Below are 24,218 nucleotides of genomic sequence, written 5' to 3' on the forward strand. Positions count from 1 at the left end.
CCTGACCCCAAAATCCATTCCTTTAACTTGAGAAACACTGAATTGCAGGATCCTTTTCCAACAAGGTAGTAAATAAACATTAATATTTATTAAGTGCTTACAATTTGCAAGGCACCGTGTTAAGTGTGGGAGATTCCAAAGAAATGTAAAACACAAACCTTGCTTTCAAGGAACTCAGTTTATTAAATAAGGGAGACGCACAAACTAGATATACACAGGATAAAATGGAATTAAGAAAGGCTTGTTTATTGACTGACTTCTAATGTTTCAATTGTATATTAGTACAATTAAAGAGCTCATCCACCCCCCCTTTTGTTTGATTTTATACATCGCCCCTGCTCATCTTTTGATGAGTATCACTCTTAGAAGCAGCAAAAAACAAGCATTTATTAAGCATTTATGATATGCCAGATGTTGTGCTAGATCCTGAGGACATAAAAACCAAAATGAAACAATCCTTGCTGGCAAGGAGTCTGTATACTGATGGGAGAGACAATATATATATGGTAGAGCATAAGCCCCTTGAAAAGAGATTGTTTTATTCTTTGTATTTGTATTCCCAGTGCCTAGCACATAGTAGGGTGCTTAATAATAATGGCTAGCATTTATATACTGCTTTAAGGTTTGAAAAGTGTTTTACAAATATCTCACTTTAACCTTAAAAGAACAATGGGAAGTAGGTACTATTATCTCCATTTTAAAGATAAGAAAACAATCAAATATAGGCTAAGTGACTTGCCCAGAGTCACACAGTGACCCTCTCTGTGTCTGTAGCTGTATCTGAACTCAGGTCTTATTCTAGGTCCAGCCCTCTATATATTGTGCCACTCAGCTGCCTATAACAAATAACAGCAACAATGAATTATAAATAATACAGATAAACATTATTAATTAGACTTAAGTGCTTTCTGATTAATACCTTCATCGGTGGAAGGCACAAGTAGTTTTTTTAGGGGAGGGTGCAGCTGAATCTTAAAGGAAGCTAGGAATTTTAAGTGGAGACGAGAAGACAGAATTACAAGTATAACAGAAAATGCAAAGGAGAAGAGAGGAGGGGGAGGAGGAGGAGGAGGAAGCGATTTAAGGTGAGGAACTCCACAAGATAGCTACTGCTATACAGTCCAGATAAGTAATGATGTGTACCTGAGAGAGGTGACGGCTACGTGAATAGAATGAAGGAAACAAATGAGAAGAGATGTGGTATAAATGGAGGTCCCTCTGTATCCTGAGTCACCACACTTGCTTTGGTCCTCACTCCCCTTTTTTCCCTTCACCACTTGCTCATTCCAAAGCCACTGAACTTTTATCTCCCTCTTCTACCCAGGATGTTGGACACTCCCATTTTAGGGAAGGATTATGAGGTCCTGAGAAGCAGGACCCAGTACAAAAGGGCTCTCTTGAGATGCTAATTCTCCCTCCCTCAAAAAAATCTATCATGAGACACATCTTGTCCAGCCACAATGGAAATACATTTCTATTTGCCCCCTATCTTATGTTGTTCCCCCATCTGGGGCAAGACCTGATTTACATTCTTCCTTTTCCCCAGGCAAGTCAAGAGACTGAAGAAATCACTATCCAACCGACCCCAAACCTCATCTAGACAAGAGGATATCTCTGGTTCCCTTCTGTCTCATCCCTATATCTGCCCCTCCAACAGCTTATCTGCCTCCTCTTTCAATTATTATTTACTTGGAAAGGAACTTAAATTCTGTAACTTCAAATGACTTCATTTTTATAAAATACTTTTGGACAGGCGGTACTGTCAATCAAAAACAGGATCCAAAGGAGTTATTAAAACAATCTTCAATTTTCAATGTCATAATTCATAGTCAGAAAAACAAATCTCATCTGCTATTAACTTCTCTTATTCATTCAAATTTTCAGACTTTTCACATTTCTTCAGTCTTTAGGAAGCTGAGGGCACTTCATAAACTACTTAGTTTCATTAGAATATCCTAAACAGTGAGAAATGTTTTAAAGACAATATAGAAGCAGCAGAGTTGATACAACTGGACCTATATATTACTAGGTAGATACCTGGGTTTGAGGAATAGCAGTCTGATTAACCAGCCCTATGAACTTCAGCAAGCCACTTAATATCTCTGGCCCTCAGAGGCCATCTAGTGAAATCTGCACCTGAAGAAGAATCTCCACTATAAAATTAGTCACCTAGCTTTTGCTTTAAGACCTCTACCTAGTCAGTACCCACTATCTCTCAACTCCCTATTTTAAAATAGCTCCAATTATCTGAGTTCCTTTCAGCTCTAAGAATGAATGCACTTTTCCAACCTCCTGCCATTAATTTGCTATTTCACTAACACAGTACTTGCTAAGGTTCTGGTTATTCCATCTCTGCCAAAGATGACAATCAGTACTCTCAATTCTCATCCAATCTTTCCAAAAGTTTTGGCTCCATGAATAATACTGTGATTCATCTTTAACAACCACGAACTCTTTGGTTTTCAATTTAATCCCATAAATATTTAAGTGCTTACTACACAGTGTATTCCAAAGTTTGGTGCACTTTTAAACCACTAAAGTTACTGAAGCTTAAAACTGTACTAAGACATCTGGGATGCTATATTTAAGACAGTGCTAGGCACAAGGGACAGAAAAAACAAATAAACATATGCACTGGCAATATCTCCTTAGGAGGCTGATGACATCTACATAGATAAATATAATTACAACATAATCTCAGGAAGGAGTGAACATTCAGTGAACTGAGAAGGTTCAGTGCTTCAGGAAAGAATGGAGGATTTATGGGGAAAGATAATTAGTTTTGTTTTGATCATGCTGAATTTGAGTTGCAGTGACATTCAAATAGATAAACTGAATCTAGCAGACAGATTCAAGACTGAAGCACAAATGAGATTAGAGCTGTATACACAGATTCAAGAGTTATTTGCATAGAGATGATACCTGAATTCCCGTAAGCAGAAAAAATTAGTTTTTCTTCTGATCAGCTAAATTAAACAGCTTATTCTTCAAAAATAGCCCAAGCCAATGGAAAGCAAAATACCTGCACTAAAGTGTGTCTTTATAAACTTTTCTTTGGGAAAAAAAAAAAAAAAAGAAATTCACTATCCTGGTGGAGATCTCAATGCAAATCTGTTAATTCATTTCAATTCAACCAGTATCTATCTCCCCTCCAAACCACCCTTCCTACTACAAAAATCTTGTTCTGTTACAAGACCATAAACGTCACACTATTTTTTACAGCTCAGTAGTGGTTCTATCTTTAAGCCACACCTCTACCAGGACTACTTCAAGTCTCAAAACTGCCTTTATCTCAAAAGCTAAGGAAAAGATAAAACATATATATATATATATGTATTTGAAATCTCACTACTTGCATCTACATCTTTTAGGTCAACGTTAACTATTAGAAGACATTTCCAATGTTCTCGTGTAGATCGGCAACCTTCACTTATTCCCCAGTTTATAAAATCTACAAGAAATCATGGTTCTGGAGTCACTTGCTATTTGCGAGAATTCTGGTGTTAGTCTGCTAAGACTACTTGTTTTCTTACTTGTAACTACAAAGTTACGCGGCACAAGAGCAAAAACTATACCAAGATAAGCATGGATTGTAAATCATCCTTTGACATATGCCAGAAATACTGTAGGGATTGTGAGATTCTGGCAGTAGTCACAAAGTTGAATGACAGCAGGTTTCTGATTTTAGGGTCTGGCTGCTTAAAATGCCATGCTTAAGTTTGGTTGGGCTGAAACTACTAAAGTCATCTGTAGCCAATTCTCTCACAGCAGAGTTCTACATCTGCTCCTCCAGCTGTGCTCACTCTCAGCCACTCAAAATGGTCCTTTTTTCAAGCAAGAGTAAATAAACTTCATTTTATTAGGATCATCTTACTTGGAAAACCAAAATTATCCAATGGTTTAGTCCAAGAACCTACCCTTTCAGTGACACCTAAGGCAATAACGCTAATGGCATTTTTACTAATTGTTATTATCCCCATCTTTCATTTCTCTTTCCTCCTGCATTATTTTCCATCTTTCATATTCTTTATCTCTCAGGCCTGCTAGTGGCACCCACATGCAATGTGCTGAACCTAGGGTCACATTCCAGGTTTTACTCCATTTGATTCTGAATATGCCAGATAACTTCTCTGGGCCTTAGTTTCTTCATTTGTGAAAACAAGAAGGCTGGAGATTGTTTAAGACCTCATCCAGCTCTAATATTCTGATTGGAAATAGAATCTAGATCTACTACACTTCCTTATTCACTTGCAAGTTAGAACATTTGCTCTAAACTTCTGCCCCCAACAAAGATCTTTACTCATTTATACTGTGATAAACTCTGGTTGTTCAGTCCTATTCCAGTCATGTCCAACTCTCTGTGACCCCATTTGAAGTCTTCTTGGCAAAGATACTGGAGTGGTCTGCTATTTCCTTCTCCAGCTCATTTTACAGATGAGAAACTAAGGCAAACAGTGTTAAGTGACTTGATAAGAAAACTCCAAATGGGGTCACAAAGAGTAAGACATGACTGAAAAATGAGTGAACAGGGACAGCTAGGTGGTGTAGTGGATAGGGCACCAGGCCTGGAGTCAGGAAGAGCTCAGTTCAAATCTGGATCAGACATTTGACACTTACTAGCTTTGTGACCCTGGGCAAGTCACTTGACCTCAGCTGCCACCTTGCAAAAAAAAAGTGAACAATTATTATTAAAACTAATTTTCTTCTATGGCTTAAAGGCTGGCTTTCCAATACATTCCAAAAGAATTTCTAAAATGATTGCAGCAAAGGTGTTCTTACTGATATGAGTGTCCTGCATCTCAAGGGGACTACTGGGAGAAAAAAATAATGTAGATATGTTTCTGATAAAGAGTTAAAAACAACAACAACAAAAAACAAACAAACAACCACAACCAGGAAAAATGATACAAAGAAAGAATAAGTACCAAGCTGGGTCATGATAGGAATCAAGATTAGACAAGGAAAGAAGCAATCCTGCTTCTGACATTCACTACTTCAAGCAAGTCATTTTAACCTTCCTGGGCCTCAGTTTCCTCATCTGAAGTTGGCCAAAATAGCCGGCTAGGTCCTGCCAACTCGAGATGTATGTTCCCATGAAATGTACATTAGAATGGTTCAAGTTTAAGATCGGATTCCAAAAGAGAAAGAGGTGATGTTTAAAACAGGAGCTCTCAATCTTGGTTTTTACACCAATGTGCATCATGGAATCATTTGCTGCATGAAATTCTCAAAATGAAACTTTAAATATAAACATAATGTATTTTTTTTTGGTTGAGAAAGAAAATGAGGCATCAGTTTAGTGTAAACTCCAACCCAAATGACTGGATGTCACTAATGCTGGATAATAGGTAATCCTTGCAGCTGTTGTAAAGCTTACTGCTAGTGAACTTTTGTTACCGAGCCCTATCAAATGGCAAAATAAGTTTATCTTGCTCTTACCCTCCCCTTTCTACTGTTGCAATGCTTTTGTCTAGCTCCATTTCTACTCCACTTTACCAAATATTTCCATATCTATTTCTATTCCTACTTCCTGCTCTCTGCATCCCTTTTTTTTTCTGTCCCTAGCTCCTTGCTTTCCTTTTTGTCATAAATGCCCCACTGCTGGCTGACATTTTGTAATTTTTATTATTAGTTGTAGCCTCAATAATTCACAGAAAAAGGAGTGGGAAGAATGAAGTGAGTAAAATGAGTCCATGCAATAATGCTGATTTTGATACCACTAAAGGAATTCCATAGTAACAGCATTTTGTTGGTCTGAAACTTCTCGTCCTTTCAGATACCATTTCTGCCTGATAAACCTAGCCCCTCCCACTTTTAAATTTAGAGTCTGAAGGGCTGCTTGATGTGCTCTCTGAAGCTCTTTACATATGCCTAAAGATGACTCTGTTATCTGCAGTGAGGATAGAAATCATTGTAGTTCAAAGTCGTACAATCTGAGCAGTGACTCAGAATTGGGTTGCTGGACTGAAAGAAGCATCAGGCTAGGGAAGTCTCATATAGGAAATAAGGACAGAAATACACTAGGACAAAAGAAAAGAAATTAAAGGAGGGTAGGGAAGTGAGAGTAGTAGGTGAAAATGCTCATCTTCTCTTCTTTAGAAGCCAATCAATCTACTTAAACTCCTCATTTACACTGTACCTCTGTAAAGTCATAAAAATAGAGCTTGGCTACGTATGAATAAGTGGTTCAATATATGTGCTACATGCCTTACACTAATTTTCTGAGATAAATGGGGGAATATCCCACTAATAAATTTTCAAGCACTGATATTATTTAGGCATAAATAAAAACTAAGGCATAATTATTGGTAGTCAAGCTACATTATACAGATAAAATGAGAATCGTTATTTGGGGTAAGGTGATCCCAATGGAAAATATTCCTTATAATAAAATGGTGACTCCATATATACTAGCTAACCTCCCAAAGGAAAGGATTAGGGAAGAAGATAAAACTCTTCTACTTGAGAAAATTTAAAAACAGACTAGACAAGGTACTCAACAATTTTATGGCTGACTCATTAATAGAAAATTCACATTCAAAGGTACAAAGAGTAAATGCTTTTGTTTCTTTCTCTTTTGCTTTATGGGCACAATAGTTGAATAAAAAAAAATCCTCACCTGCTCTGTATCAAAAGACCACAATTTTTTTGGAGATAGGGAAGAATGACTTTTATAAATGAAGTCATCTGCTCAGTTCAGATACAGTAATTAAGACAGTTGTCATAATACTCTACCCTGCCTAAACCTGGTCCCTTTGTTAGCTTCCCAATTCCCCCAAGCCAGAAGTGTTTCTTATTAATCAAGAGTTCCAGTATTACAGTACACTAACAACACTGTTGGTGGAGCTGTAAATTGGTCCAACTCTTTTGGAAAATCCCATAGTGGGCATATTTCCCAAGGAAGTCAAAGGCAAAAACAAAAATTCCATATATACCAAAATATTCACTGCAGTAATTTTGTGGTAACATAAATCAGAAACAATGTAGGTATGTCCATCAAGTGGGTAAAGAATTAAAAAAAAAAACAAAAAAACAACTCTGGTAAAGAAGGTAATGGAATAATATTTAAGAAATAACGAGGGGGAAAAAAAGAAATAGAGGGGCAGCTAGGTGGCACAGTAGAGGACTGGCCCTGGAGTCAGAAGGATATGAGTTCAAATCCGGCCTCAGACACTTTCTAGCTGTGACCCTGCGCAAGTCACTTAACCCCAATTGCAAAAAAAAAAAAAAAAAAAAAAGAAGAAATAATGAACATAAAAGAAATTCAAAGAAACTTTGGAAAAGGTATGCAACTGATGCAGAATGAAACAAGCAGAGCCATGAGAAAAATCAAAATACAAAATGACTATATTATAATAAAAAACGCTAGAAGAAAACCAAACCCTGAGTAATTATAATAACCAATCTCGTCCTTGAGAACAGATGATAAAACACAGCTCCTTCCTTTCAGCAGATGGTGACTACCTGTATTAGAATGTTGGGTATGAAGTCAAAACGTAATTATCGTGCCAATTAGTTTCGACTAACTGTAATTCTTTGCTATGAAGGTGGTGGGGGGAGAGCGATATCAAAAAATGAATGATAATTCCCAGAACTAAAATGTAAAAAAGATACCATTCAAAACATTATTATATGTATTGGCATGGATCTATTATAAAAACTTCTTGTTCAAATTTTATTAGATCTCCATCAGCTAAGAATTGTTGACATCAGCTTTTAACAAGACATGGAAACAGTCTAATTACACATAACTTGACATTACAGTATCACTAATTAAAATGGGACTACCTTAATTTCAAGGTAATAACTTGTCAATGATGTTTCATGTAATGAAATCTGTTAAAATGAGCCAAGAAGACAATCTCATTGGATGTTTCTTTATGTCAATATAAGAGGATTAGATGACCTCTAAATTTATTCAAAATTCTAAGATCCTATAATATTTGAGAAGTCAATCCGTTTTCTTTACAACTTGAATATAGATACTTTCTAAAAAACATGTCCGACACTCTTGTTGCATCAGTCATTTATGGACATATAAATACCCCCCCTTCCCACCTCTCCCTTTTAACCAACTGACACAGCAACCACTAGGCACGCAACATTTCGCACTCATAGTACCCCACCTCCAATGAAAGGAGGTAAGTTCATCTTATCATTTATTTTCTAAGACCAAGACTGGTCATTACAAATATTAAAGACTGTCTTCCTTTTAGCGTTCTTTTTGTTTAAATTATTGTAGTCAGTTCATACAAATCTTCCCAAGTTTCTAAACTAATTTTTTTTTCTCTATCGTCACAACACTATTCCAAATATTTTCACATACTAAAATTGCTTCAGCTGTTCCCTTGTTTGATGTCCAGTGTTTTGCTACCATGATTTTTGTCCTTTTCAAATCAATTTTGCACCATCAAATTTAAAAAATTATTGCCTATGTACAAGGCATTGTGGTAGTCTGACAGTTCTTGATCTAAAGGAACCCATATGCCACTTAAGGTAGGAGACAAGGACTTGACACATACAGTTTAATTATAATACAAAGTACGTGTGATGGGAATAATGGCAAGAGTCTCCAACATGAAAGTATGAAGTGAATGATCATAAACTGGGTGTTCAGAAATGGTTTTCTGAAGAAGTCCATTCCAAGCATGAGGTAAAGCATTCATAGAGAAAAGCAGGAGTATATTAAGTTTGGGAAAACAACTAGTTTAGCTGGAATTTAAGAGTAAAATAAGTATGGAATAAGGGTGAAAGGTTAGTTGGAGTTAAACTGTAGAAGCTAAAGAATTTATATTTTATTCTAAAAGCAACAACAACCCATTGAATTCATCTGAATAGGGAAGTAACATGGTCAGACCTCTTGAATTCACTTCAATTCAAAAAACAGAGGCAATTTTGGTTTAATAGAAGGAATGCCATGAGGGTTTGGGTCAAATCCTGGCTTTGCCATTAAAAAAACAAAACAAAACAATGGGGGACCTTGGACAAGTCACTTGACCTGCGCCTCAGTTTCTTCATCTGTATAAATGAGAGGGCTGGACCAGAAGACCTCTCTACAGATCTATATCCATGATTCTATATGCCTAAGTACAAAGCACTATGCTACATGCTGGGAAAATAAAGACAAAAATAAAAGTATCATATGATCATAGATTATGTATTCCATCCCAAAGTTAAGGAACTTACTCAGGGTCATACAGGTTAAATGGCAGTCTTATTATTTGAACTCAACCTTATAAGTACAACACCTTTTCTATCATATTATTACTACCTCAGCTTAAATTCCAATGGGGAGAGGATACAACAGGAATACAAGTAAATACGAAGTATAGGTATAGGCAGTTATTTCAAGAGGGAAAAAGTACTCACTGCTGTTGTGGTACTCTGAAAGAACCATGAGAAAGCACAATAATTCCGTATTAGCAATGTTTAATCAAATCAGTAAGACATTTATCCTGGAAAGTATCCATAATGTTACCAGTGTGGGTATATCTTCTACCAATGCGAATTTCAACTCCCCTGTACCTTCCCATCAGATCCTTATTTGCATTTCTCCCATGAATCCTCTTACATGCTCTTACTTTCAGGATCTTGACTTGAGGGCTTCTAACTCTTAGGAGAACTCACTACTTTTACATATGCTTAATAACATTCTTTAATTAATCAAGAAGCATCATGTGGAAGACACTTCATAGGTACCGGGGTACCTGACAAAAAACTGAAACATTCCCTTCCCATAGATCACTTACAAGCAGAAACAACATCCTCACATAAATAGATACAAAGTTAAGTATAAATTACAGGAGGAAGAAGGCAATAGAAATTGGGGGATGTGGTAAGAAAAAGCCTCCTGCATCTGAGCTGAGCTTTGAAGGAGGCCTGATAGTCTACCAACAAATCATTGAGTGAGTACATTACAGACATGAAGGCCAACCTGGGAGCCAGAGGACCATAGATTCAAATCCTAACTGTACTATTAACAACCCGTATTGCCCTAAGCAAGTCCTTTTTCCTGCGTGGGACTCAAGTTAATAAAGGGCCTAGAACGGATGATTTCTAAGGTCAATCACTGCTCTAAATCAGTGTGTCAAACTTCTTATATAAGACATAAATATCTTTGGGCCATATATTGACTTAGAAAACCACAAATTAGTATTATCTAGTCTGTACTGTATTTTCCTTTCTCTTGTTAAACATTTCCCAATTACATTTTAATTTGGTTTGGGCCACACTGGGGAGTTTGAGTTTGACATCTCTGTTGTAAATTATATCACCTGGGATTTATGGTAACATGTTACAGTGTGCTTATGTACACCATACTCTTCGGATTATTTGCTATTTTATATATTCTGAGATCATGATGTTCCAAGATCTGTGGTCATACAGAAATCATCAGCCACATACTGATATAAAAAAGATGGTGAGCTGTATATTAGTGATGTGTACACGAAAGTACCATTCAGTTTTTCAAATATAATCCAACTTGATGAGGGCCAGTATGATATAGGGTAAAGGGCTGAATTTAGGCATCAGGAACAATTAAGTTAAAATATTGCCTTTGACACGAGATGTGTGAATATGTGTTGTTGTTGAGTCATTTCGGGTATGTCTGACTCTTGGTGACTCAATTTGTGGTTTTCTTGGCAAAAATACGGGAATGGTTTGCAGTTCCTTCTCCAGCTCATTTTACAGATGAGGAAATTAAGGCAATCAGGGTTAAGTGACTTGCCCAGGGTCACACAAGTAGTAAAGCATCTAAGGTCATGTTTGAAGTCAGGTCTTCCTGACTCTGGGCCCAGCACTCTGTCTACCTTGCAGCACCTTCATAAAGTATACAGAACCTGAAATAGCAGGAAGCGTTTGTTTTTCCTGGCTGGTAAGAAATCACTGACAGTTCATCAAGAGGGGAGCAATTGTCTGAGGCTGGATTTAAACTCAGGTTGTCCTGACTGCAGGCCCAGTGCTCTATACACTGTGCCACCTTGCTGTCCTATATGAACACTTGCAAGCCATATAAATCTCTTCTTGCACCTCAAGTTTCCTCACTGGCAAAATGAAGATAAAGCCTGTACTATCTATTTCACAAGGTGGTTGTGAGGATCAAAATAAAGAGATGAAGCACCCTGCAAAGCTTAAAACACTGTCTAAATGTCAGATATTAACTTCCTCTCATCCCTCTCAATTTTGCCTCAACTCTTCATCTACCTGTATCGCTTAAAGAAAAAACATATTAACCTGCCCAAACAGCTGCTCAACATCAGGGCAACATAAATTCCACTCATTTTTCTGGCATGTATTACATTAAGAAGTTTGTAGTACTCTAGAACTTGATGCAATTAATATAATGCTATATTATTGTCTCTAAGGAGAACTTGGAGAACCTTACCATCAATGAAAAATCTTTTACTTTTAAATTTCTGTTAAATACCTTCTGTGACATTGGTAAGCACCGGAGTGAAAATTTCCCTGTTTAACATAACCCCCTCAATGTAGATACTCAGTGGGCCATTGAATAAAGTTTTCTTTGAAATCACCTACTATGGAAGTCTTATAATTTTAAAATATATAATGGAGAGCTTGTCTGAGAAGTGCCTGTAAGGCTCCATTTTGCCTTATCAAGTCAAATGCTTAAAAAAAATACTATATATATATAGCCTATATCAGATTGCATGCCGTCTTGGCGGGGAGAAAGAGGGAGAAAAATTTAAAACTCAAAAGCTTATGGAAGTGATTGTTAATAATTCAAAATAAATTAATTTGAAAAAATACAATGCTATCATATCTTTATATTTTCAAATAGCGTTTGGACCCTTAAAGATGTAATTCACTGTAGAAACTACCTATTCTATTTATGTTTTCATTGAGAATGCCTTTGTATGAAGGCAGGAACCATTCTCAAAAGATTTTACAGAGGTGATAAAGTATCAACTATGAACCCATATGTCTGATGTCTTCCTGGATCACTTTTTTTTTTCTTTTTTGGTTAATGCAACTTTCGTAATCTTTCCATTCTTTTCAACTTTCCCCCATCTTGATAAAGCTTGAAGAGCACCCCCAAAAGCTTTTCAAATTGTTTCATCTCTGGCAGTCGCTCTTTCTCATTCATTATCTTGATGTGATGGTTCCATTACTGCTGCTGATGAGAAGAGATTACTTCATTTGGGACAAAGAAATAAAAAGTCAGACTTAAAGACTATTTAGAAATCTCACAACTGTTTAATGACAACTACTTTTTTCAAGAATATAGTTGAAAGGCGCTGGTCATGTTGCATGCTGTGAAATCATAACAAATCGTAACAGACAGGAAGTGACTAGTTATAGATGCAGAAATAGTAACCTCCATGCAGAGGGACTGGCTGGTTAGAGAAAAGATTGGAGTAAACACCAAATTAGAAGGACAAGGAATGAATTACATCCATGGCAGCTCTAATCCAATTTGTTTAAACAAGCTGGTGACTCCAACATCCAAACGAAAAATCTACAAATGTTGGATCATGTTCCTACATAGAGATAGGAAGGAAGTAGGGGTGTCAAAGATTATGAGTGTTGGGAAAATAGGGTTTTCCAAAAATTGTTCTCTTTAGATTGGGGGGAGGAATGGAGACGAGATTGAAAGTATTCAGAAAACCTTTTGCTTTTTTCTCCCAAGTTTTCTCATGTTTGACAATCCATTCTTGACCTTCTTTTTCTTGTTTGTTTACAGAATTGAAAAGAACAAGTCTATTTTCTCAATTCCCACATGATTTCTCAAATTAAAATTAATTAGTCCAAGTACTCATTCTTTATCCAGAGAAGAAATTACTACCATCTAAAGTAGAACTATCACTTTCTTAAATGATGAATCCCAACTGCTTAGGATCCTAACATTTCATTATTACGACTTTCATGGTGGATAAAAAAATGCTTATTTTTAAAAAAGTAAAGATATATGGGTGGATTTTAGGTGATTTTAAAAGCAATAAAATTCCTATATAGATATTTAGTATATATTAAAGTTCATAAATATCATGAAATAAGATTTTGAATTATGATGTTTGGGTTGGAAACGACAATGAACAGCTACATATCTATTTTATTTTAGCAATTTATTAAATTTATATGACAGAAATCAGATACCTTTCAATTTAATTCATCATAATATCAATTCAGTTTGGTACAAAAACCAAAGCCAACGTTTAAAGTTTTATTTCCATATATAACTTAGTCTGTGCAAAGAAAAAAATCTGTTCAATAGTCAAAACCTACACTCTCAACCTCAATAAAAACACGGACAGTGACAAAAAAGGGGGTCACATAAGCAACATAGCACAATAAATAGATCTCTTTACAGGAAGTCAGAAGACCTGGATTTCAATATTGCCTCAGACACTTACTAGTTATGTGATCATGGGCAAGTTTCATTAAGCCTCCAAGTGTCATTTTCCTCATCTGTAAAATGTGGTTAACAAATGATCTACCAATTGCAAAAGGAAGGACTCTGCAAATCTAAAGCACTACATAAATGTGAATTACTACACACAGTCACTATTGAGGAAAGGTAGAAGATTAAAAAAAAAAGCATAATACTAAGCAAAGAAAGAAAATATCACAGACTTTCATCCCTTTCATTTTAGGAAAACTAGGAAAAGGCCTTCACATTATACCTTTAATTGGGTAACTTATTTTTTTTTATCACACTTATTATTGTAGATAATATAAAACTTCGAGCAGTTTCCTAAATTTTAAGATCAAATTAAATGTACAATATTGCCTTCAACAATTTGAGTCTGTGTATTTGGATGCATACATGTAACTGCACCAAGGTTAAAAGAGGTCAAGGTACTGGCTATTGCACCTAATTGTGTTTGGTATACTAAATACGTTTTGAAAAGTCAAATACCAGAGCTAAATCTAATAAATAAAGTAGATGATGATAATTTTAGTTTATGATTTTATGAGGTATGAATAAAGTGACAAAACTAATTTGCTTGCATGGCAAACCTGAGAGAAATTAAAAAAATTTTTTTCAAATAATGACAGCATCATTTAATTAAGTTTATTACCTTTCACAGTGAATGTTTTGAAGGACAACACAAATTCTGATGTGTAAGTTGTGATAATTTTACTCATTTTTTTTGTATCTCCACAATTAGACGCTAAGGATTTTGCAAGTGCAAATCCTCAAAGTTTTTAGCCTTTATATTGAAAACATGCTAAAAGTTTGTAAATCTTATTTTAAAACACATTTTTCTTCTCAGTGCTTATGAAGACTGCAGTTCTATTAGCTATTAGATTAACTTTCAGCTAGTGCAGTTGTTCTTGGGCAACAGTTGTATTAATTGTCTTACATTTTAATCAACTTGCTTTTAAGCCCCATTCATAGACAGGTTCTAGGTTCAATGGGTTGCTATAGGCACAAAGCACTTTATAAACCCTGAACTGGAGTTGTATTTCTATAATGAATGTTATAAAAGTATTGTACACTGACTGCCTAAGTATAAAGTAGTTCCTTGTTTTACATGCATAAAATAATTATAAAGCAAAAGATTGCTTTTTCACAGGTAAAGTAGGGCATATCCCTGATGTCAGTTTATTACTTTAGAATTAAATATACCTTTATGCAATTAAGGTTAAAAAACATTAAATAATCCTACTTTTCCTTCTTACTCCTTGTTTTGACATTTTTGTAATAAATTTACTCAGATAAAAAAATTCAAATCATTTAAATCAATTTAAAGACATTTAAAGTCCTTAGCTTTATCACTGTCAGATTCCTGGTAAGAATCTTGGAAGTTAGTAATAAAACTTGTGACCTCCACTCTCTAGAGCATTGGGAAGAATTCTAAGCAGACTAAACTTTATTTAACTGTACATTTTCAAAGGTTGGTTTGTTTAACTTGACAATTGGGTGGGCAATCAAAAAGACCCCAAAATTAAATCTATTTAGCAGAGAATCTTGTACAAAGTAGACATTTAATGTTTATTGAAATTATACCTACATATTAAAATAAATGATTTTAAAACATTTTTACCTTCGCAGGTAAGAAGTTTAAAAGACATCTTAAAACAAGAAAACTAGGGGTATTATAGTACAGTGGAAAAGAGTACTGGATTTGAAATCTGAGAATTTGTATTTGAATCCCAGCTCCAGCTCTACCTTTAACTATCTGTGACTAGGCAAATCATCCCCTTTTTCATTCTCAGTTTCTTCCCCTGTGAAATGAGGGGATTAGAATAGATGACTAACCTCTGAAGTCCCTTCCAACTCAAAATCTCTTTTTAATTCCATTAAAATGAAATTGCCCTTATTTTGCTTTTTATCAGTGACCTAGGAATTAAATAAATCCATAAAAGTCAAAATGGCTCAGAAAAGATAAATACTAAAAACAAAATTAACAATACTTGATTGATCAGGTCAGGACACTTGATTCTAATTCCACCTGGGCCACTAATTTACTCTGTGACTTTGGGCAAGTCACTTTCTTGACTTCAGTTTCCTCATCCATAAAAAGGGGATGGACTTAGATCAGTACTGTCAAACTCAGCCCTCAAAACTCTTCAGCACAAGATTAAAACATAATGGCTTACTGGCTGTGTGACCCTGGGCAAGTCACTTAACCCCATTGCCTAACCAAAAAAACAAAAAACAAAACACATAATTGGGAAATATTTAACAAAATAAAAATACAACACAGAACATTAATTTGTGGTTTTCTAAGTCAATACGAAGCCTGCAGGTCATTTCTATTTGAGTTTGACACCACTGGATTTCTAAGTGATGATTTCTAAGTTTCTTCCTAGCACTAACTTTTCTATGGTTCAATAATCTGCTCAATATTTTATTATTAAATATTGTCTGGATAAAATACATAACAAAGAATAAATCTTTTTAGAAATCTAAAATGACACCAAGTTCAAGCAGGTAATAGTATTGATCTAATATGCTCAGGAAAAAAAAATGTAAGGCTTAAAACCTGGGATATTCTCAGCATAACAATCTAAATCACATGAAATGAGATTAAGCTAAAATTACCACTCTATTTTTAGGTATATAGTTTCTCTTATAAAACAAAATTACTTAAAAGCACTAAGTATACTAGAAAGTGGTACTCCAAAACCCTTAATTAACAAGGTTAGAGTGGCAGACAACAAATGTGACCCTTGTACATAAGAAAGGCAGCTAACAATGCTCAGGGGAATTATAGACAGGTGAGTCTGGAGTACAATTTCCATTCCTGGGCAGCTGGTAGACTTCATACACTAAAAGACAGAATTATCAAACAAAAACAATTGAGAAAAATACCACAATTTTTGTTGTTATTGTTGTTTTGTGCAAAGGGAAACAATGCCTGAAAAGTTTACTAGTATTTGAGGTAGTTAAAAAAGCATAGTGAGGTAAAAGAGAACCTATAAAAGTCAATTAGTTCAAAATAACTTTGAAATGTTCTACACCAGAAGCTAGAGACCTTTGTATTATGGCTAGAAAACTAGATTAGAGAAAGGGAAAAGCAAAAAAAGGAATGTGGGGTTATTTCCCTGCACTGAAAAGAAAAAAATAGTGGAGTTCCTCAAGAATTATTAGTAGGCTCTAGTTATTTTTAATAAATGATCTAAAGTAGTAAGTGTACAGTGATGTTCCCAAATTTTCAGATAACAAACTCTTCTACCAAAGTACCAAAAGAATGGAATACACTAAAGAAAATTTAAGTGAAATAGATAAAAATAAATGGTATAAAAATATTGGGTTCTTAGCAAACACCCAGAAAACGGACCTACAGAGTCCTTGTAAATTGTCAAGTGAGGGTTGACAAAAAGGTTGAGCATTTTAAAAAGGCTGAAAATACAGAAAAAAAAATTATCCTACCTTTATAAAACTAGTGTATCCACACCAGGCCTATTGTGTGTAGTGCTCTCATTCCATTATGTATTTCTTGAGTTGTGGTAATTAGACAGGCCAAGGAAGATCCAAGTAAAGACAACTAAAATAAACAGAGGATTTGGGGTGGGAAGTGGGAGTTGGAGGGATAGAACTGTTGCATGGAGAAAGACTAAAAGGATAGGAGTTCTTCAATGTACAAAATTAAAAGGTTAAGAAAGGATGAGATGGAAAGCTACAGAATCTTAAAACGACTGGATAAAGTAGGCATTAAATCCAGCAATACTAGGATGACAGTACAAACGGATATCTTTGAAAGCGGGAGTGAAGCCAGTTCAAGACAAAGACAAAAAAACACTAATTTACAATTATTCATTCAACAAACATGAATATCTACTACATTCCAGGCACTAAACTAAGCACTGAGAAGTATACAACGATAAATAAAGTAATCCCTATTAACAAGGAGAGCTAATCTAGTAATGGATAAATGCATCTGTCTAAAATAATATTCACGATAAATTTAAATGCATTAAAAAAGGGTTTGCACATATTATTAATGAATGCCAACCCATAAATACCTACTACAAGAAGTTTTACAGCTAATTTTAAAAGTTATCAATAGGGGAAACACTTCTGTCCTGTAGTTACTATTACCAACAGAATACTGGGCTAAGCAGATTCATACTAGTCTGACCTAGTATGGCTTTTCTTATATTCATAATTCCAATTAGGAAAAAACCTGACAAATGGAGTGAGTTTGACTAGCTTTTCCCTCAGGTAAAAGGAAACATTTACCTAATCATATGGTACTTGATTCATGTCATTTAGCTTTCAAGGTGATATTTAACCTTCCAAATAAAATCGTCAGCACAATTCAACAGTATTTTCAAGCTGAGTTAGAGAGAGAGAGAGAGAAAGAGAAAGAGAGAACTACAAAGATACAATGGTGCATTAAGAAAGGGTCTTAGGAAGGGGAGAAGTAAGGGTTACTAGGAAGCAGTTTCCCATGTCTCCTAGCCACTTTAAATCCAGATTTGAAGCAAGAAGAGTAGATAAAAACTACTATACCTGCCTTCTTTCTCTGAAATCTCGTTCAGGGACAAAGATATCCATGTTTGTTTTTTACTCAAATCCATTTTTCTACAGAATATAACATCATACTTTCCTGATGTGTTAACTTCTAATATTATGTTAATGGATTTAAAATGGAAATACTGCATGCCACAAACAAATTATTTTTGTTTAAATATAAAATATCTTACTGGGTATGCTTTAAATCTGCCATTACTGTTGTAACATTTTATATTTCGTTTGTTTACTAAAAGGAACTAGTTTTTCATTCAGCTGAATATCCTGAAGAATTGTAATTTCCTAAAATTTAGTTAGTCTTCAATTATAATCCTATTATTGAGCAAAATTTTCCTGATGATTTGGGGGAGTATGAATTTAAAAGTGACTCACATTCAATTTGAGACCACCCCCTTCACCCTAAAAGAATAGGAAAAAAAAAGATAGAAGAGTAAGGTTGTACATTTGATGCTAGGGCATCAACATAAATATTAAAACCACTTTTGATGTTATAATGACAGCAAATGTAAAAAATTTCTGAAACTATTATATGAAGGTTGTATTGTGTTACCTTTTAACACTTTTCAGAGAAAAAAATTAATAACACTTGAGAATTTACATTAACACACACAAGAAGTTTCAAAAAGTCAAGTTTGATTCATAAGAAAAGTCAGACACACCAGATACTGAGCTTTGCAGTTACAATTTGATACCATTTAAGTAAAGACTGAAAAACATAATGAAAGTTGCTAGTACTTTCAACTATTGCACAAAAGACTTCTGAAATGGACAAAACTTTGAATCTTGCACCAGATTTGACAAATTGCTTGATTTAAAGCACACCACACAGGCCGTGAAAACAAATTATGGGAAGAAGCCATTGTCATCCCCCTGCCCCAAAGAGGTTTTCCGGTAACTGATTTCAATACAAAGAGCAAAGCAAACTTAACTCAGAAAATAGATGATCTACAACTATACAGATAATTTCCATATGCTTTACAAACTCCATTTTGATTAGTAACTGCTAATAGTGTTTTTCAGGGCCACCTTTATGAAAGTTTTGATGTTTATTTTTGTCTACCTATATAAACGATTTTCATGTTAAAATTTCGTAATTCCTAATCTAAATGTTGTCAAGGAACTTTAACTTTCATCTTACCACTACAACTCACTCAAATCTACTATACTAGAACTACATGAACTGAGACAAATGAGACTGAGTAGGAAGAAGGGGAACATACCAGAGAAAGGAAAAAAGATGCCTAATGGAAAAATGCAAGTGGGGGTGCTGCAAAGTCCACTAGAAAATATCAAGATCAGAATTTTGCAAAACAAACAAATTATACTGCTAAGGATCATCAGACTAATATAAATTGTTAAACAACAACAACAAAAAATCCAATTTAAACATTATGCTTTTTCATTTATTAAAAGAGTATGCTAATTTAAAAAGGTTATTTTGGTTGCAACTATTTTGGATTATCCACTGATGATCAAGCCCTCTATACTACATCGTTATCATTAGAACAACATTAATTATGAAGCTGTGGTGGAACAAAAAACTAAAACTGAGGGAAGGATAGAATATGGCTAGTGCAAAATTCCACCTAAAAGATAGGTAACTTTCTTCTTCATAGTAAGCAACATACACAGCACATCTTTTGAAGTGTCTACTATATCTTATATAGCTATTTTTCATAAATTATAATATATTTAGAAAGTAAACACTAATGTTACAAGGAAAAGTCAGCTAGAAAATGTTTATATCCCTGTTCTATAATTTACCTGTGAGATGGTATGTTTGAAGCAAGATTTGTCATTTGGTTGACCAGTATTTGTAATGGTAACAAGTCATCCTAATAGCTAAAGAAATTTTGGCATCCTTTGTTTACCACAGAAATGATTTTCACAGATACTGACCTTTTGCAAATTAATACTCCTCAACGTTTACTTTTTTCTTTTTTTAAACAAATGGTCAGTTCCAAAATTAATTACAAAGTCAATATAAGAAAGAATTGGTATGACAAAGTTCAACTCACATTTCAAACAAAGTCTCCTAACAACTGACTACTCACATACACTTCTGGCTTTGTTTAACCTAAACTTTGTACTTTACTGAAATATTCAACTATGTAAGTATAACATTTTAACTGGATTGCTGCCAATTAAAGAACTCTGACTGTATGGTTTTCTAAGATGTAATTCTTCTAATTCCTGATACTCTACATATGGACATGAAAACATGATCATACCATTTGAAGCAAAATATAAGCATCATTAGCAATATAAATTTACTAATACTCAGTTCATCAGTAAAGCCACTGACAGAATCTTCCCTTTTACAAAATAACTTAAAAGTTTAACTACTTTTAACATATGGCCAAATGCTGTTAAAAAAAAATTTGTACTTACATTTCTGTTAAACTTGGTGAAAGAATGGTGCATATAAAACCTGTGCATGTAAACAATTGCAGTATTTATTGTAAGTTGAGAGCTGGAAGGCAGTATTTAGGAAATGCACACTTTAAAGACGTAAATTATATAATCTAACTTTTTCCTCTTAAAACATGATGCAGAGTTAATATTTGAGTGTTGGCACCAAGTTTATTTGAAGAAATATTTCAGTGCTTTTTTCTATAGCATCTCATTCAGAAAGTAGACAAAAAAAGGCAAAATGGAAAACTGGTAGGAGAGGGCAGGAAAGAAGGAGGGCCTTAAAACTGTTGGGGGGGGTGAAGTGGGAGGAAAGAAATATGAAGCTTTGTAAAGTAAGCCAGCTCGCCAACCCTCCTACGAGGATTTCTGGCTGCATGTGTGTATTCTTTCCTTCAAAAATCAAAACACTTCAAAGCCACCCCAAGAACATAAATCCTAGGCTCGGTGCGTTCCACACTCGGTCGAGCCGCCCCGTCTCCTCCGGCCCCGCCACCTGGATGCTCAGGGGGACGCCGGAGAGAAGTCTTCCAAAGCTCCAAGCACCGGCCTCTCCTCTCAACAGTCTCCCCCGCCCCCCCCCCCGTTCCGCGCTAAGGCTTCTCGGGGATCAGGAGCCCCCGGAGAAGCTGCCCCCCCCCCCGCCACGCGGAGCATCCAAAGTGATTACACAACGCAGCTCCACACCCGGCGGGGATCCCAGGCCCCTGCGCGCTCCACCCCCCCCGGCTCCGGCCGCCCCGGCCTCCCCCACCGCCGGCCCCTACCGGGCCTCTGACGGCGTGGCCGGCGGCCGCAGCGCCATGTTCGCCGCGTCCAGGCCACGGACGCCGGCCCCGGGCGGCGGCGGAGGAGGGAGGCGACGAGGACGGGCAAGGGGGAAGGGAAGATGGAGGTTGGGAGAAGTGGGATTAGGAGGTGAACAGTGGAAGGTGAGGTGGGGGAGGAATGAAAAAGAAAGGATACACATTGAGACGCTGCCCCATATCTTGGATAAAGTTGGCCGCCTGCTGGCGGTACGAGAGTTCCTTATCCGCCTCCACCCCACAGCGGCGGCTCGGCGTGTTCTCCAGCTGCTCCCGGCTGAAGAACCAGCGAGAAGAAGCCCCACGGCCCGACGCCATGACACTTCCTCCTCCTCCGGCTCCCCCAACCCGCCCCCCTCCTACCTTCCCTCCTCCCCGCCAAGGCCGCGCGGCCCCGCCCCGCTCCGCTCGGCTCGCCGTAGCCGCGCGCCGCCCCCTCCCCACTACGGCCCACCTCGCTACCTTGAGCGCGCTTGCGCGCACCCCCTCACACGTTGTGTTTATTTGGTCGGCTTCGTTCTTTACACTCCCCACCCCCTCCAATCCTTTCTGCGCCGGCTCGGTCGCGCAGGAGACCATAATGCCTCGCGCCGCGCATCATTCAGTCGCGCCCGGAGGAGGAGAAGGGCGGAGGCAGTGCACACTGGGAGGCGGGGGGAGCGTGGGGAGCGTGGGGCCGTGTGCTGCGCGTCGGGGGTGGGAGAGACCAGCGTGAGCCGAAGAAGAAGGGGAGGCCATAGTTATTAAGGATGGCGGAGCCACCGAAGCAGCCCCAGCCTGGCGGAAAAAAGGCTGAGCTCCGAGTCGGAGGTCTCGTCCTGCGTCTGCTCCGTAGCGTTAATCTGGGCAAGGGTCTGGACCTCCCTTCGTAACATACAAAATGATGAGGGGGTTGGACCAGCTGGTCTCTAATTTCTTTTTCGTCTTTTTCGCATTTTCTGGTTGAAAAGCTAAACCTTTCCCTTCCTTTCTGAGCTTCCTCGAAATCACAAATAGGTGTACACGTACCCACATTAACGCTGGTGGCCATAGTTTGGTTATCCCTCTGTTGGGTGATAAACTCTAGGAGGTAGGATTCACGTTTCTTCTTAAATATGCATTTTAAGTAACGACCAGCCGGCTGTGCACAGGTCCCCAGGAAGACGCCACCTAGTTATTCTGCAGCCTGGGGTATTAAAAGCATTGTCCCGGTGCTGGAGGATGCTAAGTAAGGATTAGCATAAAACCCTGAAATGTACCAAATGCATAATCCTAAAACACAGCAATGACGATGCCACTCCCTGAACACAACAGTCTAAAATGTCTGCCAGCTGCCACTGGGATATAATGTAAAGCCTCACCCTGGCGCTCAGAGCCCTCCACGACGTGACTCCCACCTACCTTTCACAGACTGTCCAGGCAGACCGGCCGGCCTGCTCAGCTGTTCCTCGTGCACAACCTCTCACTTTGGTGCCTTGCACAAATGGCATCCCGTATCTGGAATTTACTCCCTCCTCACCACTCTCGGCTTCCTTCATAGCACAGCTCACTTCCTACATGCGGCCTCTCCTCATCTTCTCATTCGTTAGCTAGCTCACCCTCTTGAAGTTATTTTGTATTACATTGTATCTATTTTGAACTTACTTTTTTGTGTATGTGTTACATTTTCTCAGTAAAATGTAAGTTCCTTAAGGAGAAAAAACCCCAGGCAAACATTTTATTTTTGTCTTTGTATCCACAGTGTCTTATACCTGCGGTGGTGAAGTAGTAAGATCCTTGGCAATGTAGTCAGAGGAGCTGGATTCAAATATTACCTCCTTCACTTAACCGTGACCTTTAGAAAATCATTTAGCCTGTGGGTCATATGTAAAACAAAGGGGTTATAACCTCTAGGATTTCTTCCAACTCTTAATTTATGATCATTTGAAATATTTGTTGAATTTATTTGAATAGATCCTACTCTTACTATACTTACAGGATTTATAATTATATCCACATAGTTACTCTCTCCACCAATGCAGATCACAACCTCTTCTCTAAATCGCAGTGATTCATACAAATTCGAAAGTCTAGTCTAACTGGAACCTGAACAAGAATGCTCTACAGTGTTGGCAAGCAATGTCTGTAATGTCTGCCTTCCCAAGCAAAGAGATATTTGACAATAGTAAACAGGAAGGGAAGGAACAAGCATTTATTTTAAGCACCTACTATGTGCCAGGCATTGTGCCTAGAACTTTACAAATATTATCTCATTTGTTCCACTATGCATATGTGCATTTAGTAATAGTTTACCCCTAAGTCAAAGCTGAAGTGACTAAAAAATGCTGGAAATGAGAAGGTAGGAACTCATATAAAGTACAAATAAGGAAACTATTCCAACGTGGATGTGTTCTCATTAGCTGGCACTAGTCTCTCCTGAAGGCAGTCAGTTTAACATTTAAGAACTTTTAAAAAGGATGACCTTGCAATTGTGTTTTGATCTAGATCTGGCTGCTTGCTTTTGCATTCTTACTAGAGCAAGAAATGTCAACAAAGAATCTTTGTTTTTGTTGTGAGATTTGTATAAGACTCAGGGAGCTCTCTTGCCTGTAGTAGTCTTGAGAATTGTATTTAATATTGCCCCAAGAGAGTTTGTGTTCCTGCCCTTGGTTCTGCCCTGATTGATTTGATTTCCAGGAAGGTTTATTCTGCTTCTGTGTCCCATTGTTCCATCTGTCTATGTTTTGATTACGGGGAGTGAGAGAAAGCCAGGGATAAATTATGACTTCGGGCTAAAGTAATTAAGTTCATTTCTAAAAATGTCCAGCTAAGGTTACTTTTGTCTCAGCTTTCTCTGCACCTCAATAGAATAGTGAACTGTTGTGGCTGATAAAAAAAAATTCATAATCAACTCTTATGGTGAAACTAAACTTAATTTGGCTGTTTCTTAGATGGCAGATAAACAAGCAGTCACATACTATATTCAAGCCTTTCCAATTTCATAGGATCTGCTAGAGATTGCAGTTTGCAGACGTAGTATGTAAGAAAACAGGGTTACCTTAATACCATGCTTAAGCAGCTGAGGATGCTTAGTA

The 24,218-nt window shown here is 37.0% G+C and overlaps 1 protein-coding gene across 6 annotated transcripts in view; it reads right to left on the reverse strand.

Annotated features, from left to right (window-relative positions):
- The window catches only part of CCNT2 (cyclin T2), a 45,406-nt gene extending 22,731 nt beyond the window's left edge, over positions 1-22,675 (reverse strand). For 3 of the 6 annotated variants that reach the window (XR_003566737.1, XM_027835542.1, XM_027835543.1), the window contains exons 1-2: positions 21,326-21,496; positions 20,339-20,420 (exon numbers count right to left, since the gene is read on the reverse strand). Coding sequence is in view for 3 of the 6 variants with exons in the window: in XM_027835542.1 (XP_027691343.1) it covers positions 20,339-20,420; positions 21,326-21,483 (240 nt within the window). In the remaining 3 variants the exon portion in view is untranslated. Of the gene's footprint in view, positions 1-18,319; positions 18,347-20,338; positions 20,421-21,325; positions 21,497-22,545 lie in introns of those variants that run through there. The other 3 variants (XM_027835545.1, XM_027835544.1, XM_027835546.1) reach the window with 2 other exon arrangements.
- Between the last annotated feature and the right edge of the window lie 1,543 nt (positions 22,676-24,218).

Source organism: Vombatus ursinus, unplaced genomic scaffold (genome assembly GCF_900497805.2).
Source record: "Vombatus ursinus unplaced genomic scaffold, bare-nosed wombat genome assembly UNPS02014816.1, whole genome shotgun sequence".
Classification (NCBI taxonomy): domain Eukaryota; kingdom Metazoa; phylum Chordata; class Mammalia; order Diprotodontia; family Vombatidae; genus Vombatus; species Vombatus ursinus.